The sequence below is a fragment of the Monopterus albus genome, unplaced genomic scaffold, assembly GCF_001952655.1.
Source record: "Monopterus albus unplaced genomic scaffold, M_albus_1.0 scaffold87.1, whole genome shotgun sequence".
Lineage (NCBI taxonomy): Eukaryota > Metazoa > Chordata > Actinopteri > Synbranchiformes > Synbranchidae > Monopterus > Monopterus albus.
The window spans coordinates 588384-598042 of record NW_018127967.1 but is presented as its reverse complement, the minus strand read 5'-3'; the positions used below and the strand labels follow the sequence as shown (position 1 = coordinate 598042).

At 39.6% G+C, this 9659-nt stretch overlaps 1 protein-coding gene across 12 annotated transcripts in view; it reads right to left on the bottom strand.

Moving 5' to 3' along the window:
• The window catches only part of col13a1 (collagen, type XIII, alpha 1), a 124953-nt gene extending 120887 nt beyond the window's left edge, over positions 1–4066 (bottom strand). For 11 of the 12 annotated variants that reach the window (XM_020607612.1, XM_020607621.1, XM_020607617.1 and 8 more), the window contains exon 1: positions 3301–4066. In XM_020607612.1, the coding sequence (XP_020463268.1) occupies positions 3301–3627 (327 nt within the window). In that variant the 5' untranslated portion in view covers positions 3628–4066. The remainder of the gene's footprint in view (positions 1–3300) is intronic. The other variant, XM_020607624.1, reaches the window with a different exon arrangement.
• Between the last annotated feature and the right edge of the window lie 5593 nt (positions 4067–9659).

Below are 9659 nucleotides of genomic sequence, written 5' to 3'. Positions count from 1 at the left end.
TTTGAACTTGGTGTTATTTGATATTTCAATAAATTTGATATTTTGGCCAATTTCGTTATAGTTTTTTGACAAGTGGGGCTTGAAAATTCGCCCACCCTCTTAATTGGGGAATGACAGAAAATGTTTGAGAACCACTGGCTTAGGTAGTTAAAGCTAAAATGGGTCAGTAGTTGTTTTTTGTTGTTGCTTTTACAAAAATCTTTTTTCTTCAATTTGAACTTCTTTATTTGAGAGTCTGTCAAAACATTGTTTATAAACATTTTTCTTTGTTGGTAGTCTTACTTATATTTGCTTTATGTTCCTTATTAGTGATGAGTGAAATATGCTACGCCATGCTTACTATACAATTTCTTTGAGAGATTTTAATCAACACTCTGTCCCGCCCACATCAGCAACTTCAGACTAATCAAAAATATCGCAGTTTCAAAGTACTATACAATTACTATTACTATCAACTACGTCGACCCTCAAAGGAATGAAAACAAAAGAGGCTTTTTTAATTGCAGATGTGAAGGCTGATTGAACTGGATTGCAGGACTAGATCGACCCTAAAGAATAAACAGAATTATAAACATGACTTTTAAAAAAGCATATAGCTATCATGTTAGCACCAGCAACAGAGGAAGTAGTCACATCCTTTACCTAGGTAGGCTACTCAATGCAGAAAAATGTTAGACCATTTATCCTATACTGTTATATATTATATATCATTACATTAACAGCCTATCACTCATGCATTGATGAACAAACAGGCTATTTTGAATCCAAGTGCAACTATTGACTAATTTCATTAGGGATTAATCTGCTGATTAGTTTCTCCATTAATAGACTGACCGGTTTGTAAAACAGTAGTGAAACATGTCATCACACGACAGCGCAGCCAGACTGGTCCTGTCTCTACCTCCACTTACATTCACTCACTCTCACTCTCACTTTTGTGAGCCAGTAAAGTGTGTGTGTGTGTGTGTTTCTGGGGTCAGATCGGGTTCAGAATGAGTCCTGCTGTAAATCAGAGATTAGCAAAGGAAAGACAATGTGGCAAACTATTTCAATAGTGGATTTTATGGCCAATGTTTATATGCTCACTTTTATTGTTTGGGATTAAAGTAACAAACGAGACACATACTTTGATCTGCATGGAGAGATGTGGTTCTCAAAGGTGTTTGTTTTTGGGATATCCAAAGTAATCCGGTGCTGTTGATTTGAATAACTTTTGGTGACAGGCTATCAGCCTCCTTCCCTCTGCCATTTGTCCGCTGCATGTGTGTGTGCCGCCTGTTGTGGAGTCTGACAGGCAGTCAGTTAAGAAAGGTGTGCAGGTATTGTGTCTTCCCTCAGCCAGTACTAAGCAAATGTGCATGGTATGGTAACCATCAATTTTCATACAATTATACCGCTGCAAACCTAGGTGACACTATGCAAATCAAAGAATAGCTCTTTAATGGGCAGGTTTACTGTGGAATCTAGACCTGTCTTATCAGGCAGCAGGAGAAGGGGGCTCCTGGAAGCCAGCTGGGAACTGCACACCAGCTGAAAGCCATTGAGCTGGTAAGTGCAATTCTGAGTGACTGCACCTGTAAGTACACCATATTAGCCATTTTGGAAGGGGTCTGGGTGGACGGGGGGTGATAAAAGTTAGGCCAAAACAAAGGGACACAGGGACAACAAGGTCACTGTGGTACTTCACAGTGGGAGAGCCTGCTAGACTTTCACTCTGAAAAAAACACAGCCCTCCTCTTTCATTTTGAAGGGTGGAAGTGCGGTGACACAGCGGGGGGACCCTCAAGGAACGCATCCAAAATGACACAGCAGCATATGGCAGAAAAGTCTGGTTAAACATTTTCTGCAGTGTAACATGATGTCATCCAGCAAGGTTAGTCTATTAAGTTAGTTTTGGTCATATATTTAACAACCTCCATCAAAAGTAAAGCAAAATAAATGTCATTCCTCGTTTACTTTGTCCCACTCTCTCTCTGTGCAACTGAGAGCTCCTCCATGGTTGGCTGTTTGAAACTACTCGCAGTTCGAAAACCACTTCTTATAACCTTCGCTAGGTGGCAGGTGGGGCTAATTTATGGACTGTATTTTGAAAATACAGGTTAGAGAAACAGAATAGGGTAGAGAAACAATAGAAGGGCTGTAGGTGAGAGATGTGAGAGAGAGTTGTGACTTTAAACATAACGTAGAGTTTCTTAATACCTTAAGGTTAGGTTATCTCAGTTTCTCTATGCTGCTTGGAGCTGTTTCTCCAGGTTTGTGATTTTTGTCCAAGCATTTGTAGCTGTGTGGCTTCTCTCCTGACAAAACTCACTTTTTCTCTCAGCTGCATAATATTTGACCTGACAAGTCGTTTTTAATGACCAAGCCTCACTGCTGCAGTCATGTTCTTTTCCTGTCACTGTATTCTGTCTGCTCTCCTACAGCCCTAGTGTTAAAGTGCACACAGTAGCTCCAGGCTAACACTGTTGGTGTTGCCTTCCTGGGTGCTGCTGGTGTGCAGAGTCACCGGGAGGATGACTGACAATCAGGCACAAAATTGTGTGAGAGAACCATGCAATGAAAGAAGGGCATTGGGATTATGTCACAGTTTGAGAAAACAGTCCAACTGGATTTCCTTTTTCGTCAGTGAACCTGTCTGGAGATTTAGCCATGGTTACTGTTTAACTGATGTCTCTTATCTTTGTCTCAGATTTGTCACAAGGTGAAAGGTCATTGATGAATATTTTTCCTCACAGTTTTTGTTAATGTAATTAGCAAATTATATCAGTGATGATGCGCACGTGATATTTATATCACATGTACAACTTGCTTGCTAATGACAAAATTCAGAGATGTGTAAAAACATCCTTGAATGTTTCAGTGTTGGAGACTTACATGGGCGCATTTTCTTCTAAGGCTCCCTTTATAAAGTATAAGTAGTACCTTTATTTTCAGTTAGAAACTATGAGGACAGGCTTTGAGTTGCCAAGTTGTAAAAACACTTTTCGCTTGATGTTGTTTGTCAGAACACTTTCTAATAATAACCCGACCCTTAAATATTTGTAAGTTGTTACTAATGGTTTATCAAATGTACAGATTAATTATTAAATTAAAAAGAAAACCACTTAAATCTGCTTGTGTTTGGGGGGTGGGAAAAGAAGTATTAATATATCCTGGTGTGTTTTAAGGCATTGTTGACTTGTAGACTATGTCTAAACTGAAAGTCAACTTATATCTTAAGTAAAACAATTCCAAACTTTTAAATAAACAAATTAAGTACTATATCCCCCTCCATCAAATGGCATAAAGTAAAACGCTCACCTCCTCCAGGATCTGGTCCAGTCGGCCCAGGATAACGGGCTCCACCTGCTCCAGAGACAACATCCAGGCTGAGAGCTGCGCGTCCCGCTGCTGCTGCTCCAGACTTAATATCCTGGACTGCAACTCTGACGTCCGTATAAAAATTACAAGGCAAACTCCAAGGCACAGAACAAATACTGCAATGCAAATCGTTATGCCGGACAAATCTCGCAAGGTTCTCCACAGATGCTGCTTTGAAGGTTGCTGCCGCTGCTCGCAGCGTGTCCTCCTGTCCTCGGTCGCTTTACCAGCGACTCCCCACTTCTGATCCTCTTCCATATTAAACATCTAACTTTGGTTTTACGCACACGGAACCTTCTATAGGCTATTCATCTGGCGAGGTTCTGCAGAAAAGAAATCGTCCTAACGATGAGGCTGCTACCTTACAAGGGTCTCTGTCTCTCTCTGTTGAGGGAAAGTTTTGCTGATGTCCGTTTTCTTCTTCAAACTGTCTCCAGACTATCGTGGTGCACTCAGATGAGCAAATACATCTAAGTTAGAACAGAAGACATTCTGTAGATTGATATTAGTCAGTGATGTTCCAGAGTCACGGGACAGACTTTTACTCCACTGCGTTGTGCTGCGTTTGTCCCATTCACTGCTTCTCCCCGGAGCAGTCCCACTATGTGCTGCAGGTCATTCGTCAGTGCGTGTCTCTGAAACCCGAGTCAGTCTCTCTCTCTATTCTGCACAGCTCTGGATGCCGCGGGCCCTTTACTCCTACATGCTCCTCCTTTGAAAGGCTTTGGGTTAAATGCCGGGGCGGGATTCGTGGCGGTGTTGCTGCCTCTTTGATCCGTGCACTTGGTGAGGGATATTTTTAGCCAGGACGCACTGTCACACAGCTGGCATACTGACGGCCTGCTGACAAGTACTGCTCAGTTATGGATTAAAACAACGCAGGGCCCTGCTTTTCTTAGTCCGAATCTGTTTGTATGACCTGCTGGAATGAATGAACCTGTTGTGCGCGCTGGGCAAAAGCAACGACCTCATGTCTTGTCTTCATGACTTTGAGCATTTGCATTTCATGTTACGTCCCCTTCACAACATTCCAGAGCTAAGTAGTCCTTTTGTTGGTTTTATTATTCATCCCATTTGTATAAGGGCACTAGTTAGCTGATGAAGCAGCTCGTCCAACTTTCATCCTACTTCCATAAACCTTTGGCCACATTACTTTTCTTTGGTCACTGTCTACTTCTGGAGTCTTTGGGCTAGAAACTTTGATCAGACTTTTAAACATAGTTCTGTAGTACATTTATGCTATTAGTCTTCTGTTTATTCACTTTTACAGGCTACTTATGTGTCATTCAACTTTTCCATTGGTGTGTACTGTGCAGAATCTTCCCAGCGTAAACTCTGGAGGCTCTCCCCTTCATGGGTTTTCAGCTTCTTTGTCTGTTTTCTTCAGAGGCTTTAAGTGACACCATGAGACTACTGTGAACTGCAAGCAGCCACTATCTTTATAAAGTCCACATAAAACAAACTCACTGCCTTTTATACCAACCACTAGAGAAAATTAGATATAAGAGACTACTAGCAGTGAGTGTGACCAACATTATAGAATATCATAAAGATTTACATAAACCAGTGCCATGCAACACAGTATACAAAGAATAAATATAAAAAGTACAAAATCCTATAAATAATTCAATGCATATTTACGTCATATAACTTCAAAAATCGACACTGCTTCTGCCTCTACTCCCCTTCCTCATTAGCATGGTCTATTCCTACAGCTCTTAAGCAAGTATATCTCCTTTGTCCCCAAACTCTGATGAGGAAACAAGGAAAACGTGAGGACTTCCATTAGCTTAACAAAGCACAAACTAATAAATGTGGGTAAGACTGCTAAGTGAGTAACTGAAAAAAGAGTAGATTCGGGTCACAATGCAAATTAAAATATGAATTGTGAATACTACTAATTTAGATTTCCTTTCTACCCAGGCAGAATGGCCAGTCCCCCTCAGCAACACCCAATCACTGCCTGTTTAAAATGATCAATTATCACAATTCAAATATCCTCACAAATATCAGTGTGCAGTTATTCATTTAAAATTCAACGTTCTGTTTCAATCAGCCTAACACTAATGTCTCATGTAATGTGATGGAACACCTGGTCTCCATTTCATTCTGGAACTGCACTTTGTTTTCTGACAGGATATTTGGTTTTTGAGTAAGGTCACCAAAACTTCAAGGTGTCATATAAATCTCTAATTCAGTCCCATTGTAAGACCGGCTGGCCAGTCACATACTAACTGGCAAAACTAAAAATGGTAATTGTTGTTGCATTATTGTTTCCAAAGAAACAGGACACAATCAGGTGTGTAATTAAGAATTTCATAATCATTTCAAAACCGCACTGGGCAGCTGTGGCTCAGGAGGTAGAGTTTGTCTCCCAGGTGCAGAGTTCTCTACTTCAGACACTGAAGCGTCCTGGAGCAGGACACTGAACTCCAAGTTGCTCCTGGTGCTGTTCACTAGTGTGTGAGTGTAAATGGTTGAACAGGCAAATAGTGTAAAAGTGTTTTGGATGTGCTTCAGTGCATGCAAAAGTGCAATGCAAGTCTAAGTTCATTTGCTCTTTAAGCTTATTGTTTGTATACGACACAGTATACTGTATACTGCACCTGTCTTATGATATAAGCAGTCCCAAAGGTCAGACTGTTCAGTTTCACTCTAGTCATTTCATCTATAGAGCATTACTGTAATTTAGATAGATTCCTAAAATACACAGTATCAGCATCATATTCCTCATGCAAAATAGCAGAGTACAGTGTTGCAATGTGCCATTGCTGTGGAGAATTTACAACTAGCCGATAGTTTAAGCATGTGTTCATGGTCTGCAATGCTCTGTGCACATAAACGTTTGATGCTTGTCCACTGAACATTAAATGGCAGCATTAAGACTTGCAGCCATGCTGTTTTTATATGGTGGCTCCATATAACACTATGTTCATTAAAACCTAAAATTAAGGGATGTACTACTCTTAACAAATCCAGCAATTACTGTTGGCTTACTGCTTGGTCATAGGATAAATAAATAGCCTGTCATATGCTTGCCCTCATACAGTGTTGCATTTATAAAAAAAAGCATACTGGTGGTTTTTTCCGTGGTCTCAGGCCACCACAGATGGCTTTTGACACTGCTAATAAAGAATTTCCTGTCTTGTGTCTTTGCACTGTAATTGTTGTCAGACCAAGAGATGTCTCCTTGACTGTCAGCCACATCAGAGGATGTCATGCGCCTGCAGAATCACTACGTAATGAATGTATATACTGCAAGTCCTTGTAATTATAGCATGGTTCAGTGTGGCCAGCTGGCTTTGTGATTCTCTGAGCTAAAAAACACACTTTGAAAATGATCCTCAAAATGATAGGTACATTTACTGCAATCATGAGTTTCTATCAAATTAAAAGTGACTCATTGTGTTATAAGAATAACAGCTGTGATATAGATTGGAGTTATAAATTCAAAGAATTTACCTTTATCAGAAAGTCCCATTGAGATCAAGACCTCTTTTACAAGGGAGACCTGGCCAGGGTACTGTAGCTGCCATTTTAAAATCCATTACAGCATGATATACAAAAATCCATTTCCAAGATTAAACACAGTGGTCTCTCCCTAGATTCCTTCGAACTCCCTTAAATTGTCAAATTTTAGATCTTTCTACAAGTTGCTTCATGTCTAAGGGGCACAATAGGAAAATGTAGTTTTCCCCAGATCTGTAAAACCCCGAGGTACAATATTCATTAAACCTCAAGAGCATTTTGAAAACACAACGAAGTAATTAAATCCATGTATGTCACTGGGAGTGAAAATTCACAGGTAATAGAGGTGTCCTACTGTGTAACAAAGCCATGTGCAAAAACTGGGAAACCACACATCATTCTTAAGGATTTAATTTTACCTGCTGTCAAATACATGGTTAGAATGTGTGCAGCTAAACAAACTGTATTGTTTGTCAAACACAGCAAAGACCTGTGTTAATATTAAGGCTGAAGATGTGTTGGAGCAGAATAGCAAGCCACTTCTGTGATTTCCAGATTAATGAGTTGACACTGTGAGTTTGTCAAGTTTTTTATTTGTTGTCAGAGAATAAAATGAAGATTTTTGTTTTGTTTTGTTTTACAAACCTTTACCCTCATGTACTACAGTAGAAACCATTTCTGGATCTTGTTTCTTTAGGACAAAGCTAGACTAGCTGTTTCCACTCATGCTAGGCTAAGCTAATAAAGAATGTGAAAATATGTCACGCCGTGCTTAACACTGGGATGGGCTGCCATTTTGGGAGATATATGCTGTATTCATTTGCATACATTCTTGTTTTGTTTGACTAAAAAGTTGTTTAAATCAATTAGATCTCACTTTACTGACAGTTGTAATTCAGTTAGCAGCTGTTAGCAGATGAGACAAACACCAAAGATAAATCAGTTTCTGTCCTGTCTGTGCTCAAACTAAACACTAAAGTGGATGTTTGGATGTAGTTGAAGCATCTGCTACTGTATGTAGCTTTGAGAAATAGGATTTATGAAATTAATTTATTGATGTATGTAGTGTATATCTCTATGATGGATGAGCATGATCTTTCAAAATTCAACACAGCATGACAACAACCTCACATTCTCTATAGGTTGCTGGCTGTAGCTTTATATTTATTACACAGAAAAGGGGGTGGTTTTGATGATCTCATCTAACTCAGCAAGTATATTTGCCATAATGTTAAATAATTTCCTAACCTAAACCATATTTGATAAACATGTAAAAATAAAATTTTAAAATTTGTTGAATTGTCCACAATCAACATTATTGTCTGGTGATAGGTTTGTTCAGTCAAGCAAAGGCCAAAATGTGAATGTATTTTTCAGGTCTGTATTACTGTAGATGTGTACTCTTTCATATTCTTCATTGATCTATTTGGTCTGTACAGATGTGTCTCATTTAATATAATGGTTTAAAGCGCCAGTGGCAATCCCAACCTTATTCTAGCCAAGATAATAAAAATTTATGAAACAAAACCACAAAGGAAAATAAAATAGAAACAACGACACCCAACTATCCTACATCAAAATCATTATTAATGAGTAGTTACTGCAGATGATATATCTGGACTCCCTGAAAGGCAAGAATTGGTTTTGTAAAAAATCCACAGCTGCACAATTTAATTAGGCTAACCACAACGGTGAGTGAGCTCATTGGACCGTAATCTATTTTTGGAGACATTATGAAAAGTGCTGTTTCAGCACCAAGTCCTTCTCACTGGGGTTTGCAAGCACTTTTTTTGGTCATGTCTGCTGGTTGCGGACAGCGTGCTGAGACCCCAGCCAGTGGATTGATTTAGAAGCTGGGGTTTGGTCTGATCTGAACTTGAGCCTGAACCAGAACAACTAAGATGATTTAGATCTGACCAAACACATCTGGTCAAGATGTCACACACAGCACACAACCTAGTTTCAGTAGTACTTTGTCTCTCACCGAGCTGCCCATGACTGGCTGATTTGGTGAAGTAGGTAAACATAACCATAGGTGCTATGTGCAGCTGTTACGGCCTGTTTACACTAAGAGAGACAAGGGAACAGCTCAGATTTAAAGCAAACACCTTTTAGACATAAACTATCATAATATGATTTTAGCAAGCAGTGTATAAATGTATTAGTCAAAACTTATCGACTGATAATCCAAATCAAAGTAAGCACTATATTGAAAAGAATATACATCAACAACTCACATTTCCTCATCACCCAGTGGTATATACTGTACTAGAGTGAGCCTAAAGTATCATTGCAATGATAAATTAGTACTGATGCTACTCAAAAGAAGTACACATAACCTTTATCATTTAATCATAACATATGTAATGTTTTAAACGTGCACAACTCAGTACTTTTATATTGCCTGATCACATTACCATGTGTAATGTGAAAATTGTCATTTCTAATGTGGAACTCGTTTGCCATTTTGTCTGTGTCTTTAGAACACTTTAGCAACACTGACTTCCGGTGAGACATGCAGCAGGATGGCCGCTTCACACTGAGCCCCGGCCAAAAGCCTCCTCCGCTCTAAGATAAATTCAAACAAATGGTACTTAAACTTTAGCAAATCTTTTTGTATTCTGATCTTTAGACACTCTAGGAGAAGCCCCAGAAGAAAGACTTCAGCCCCAACTTGCCCTGGCCCTGGAGCTCTATGTCTCTGATGAGCAGTCACCGGCCACATCAACCTGACCAGTGTTTGATTGTTTGTTGTGTCCTGTTGCTTTTCTTTTCTTCTCTCTCTCCTCTATCCACTCACCCCAACCGGTTGAGGCAGAAGGCCGCCCACC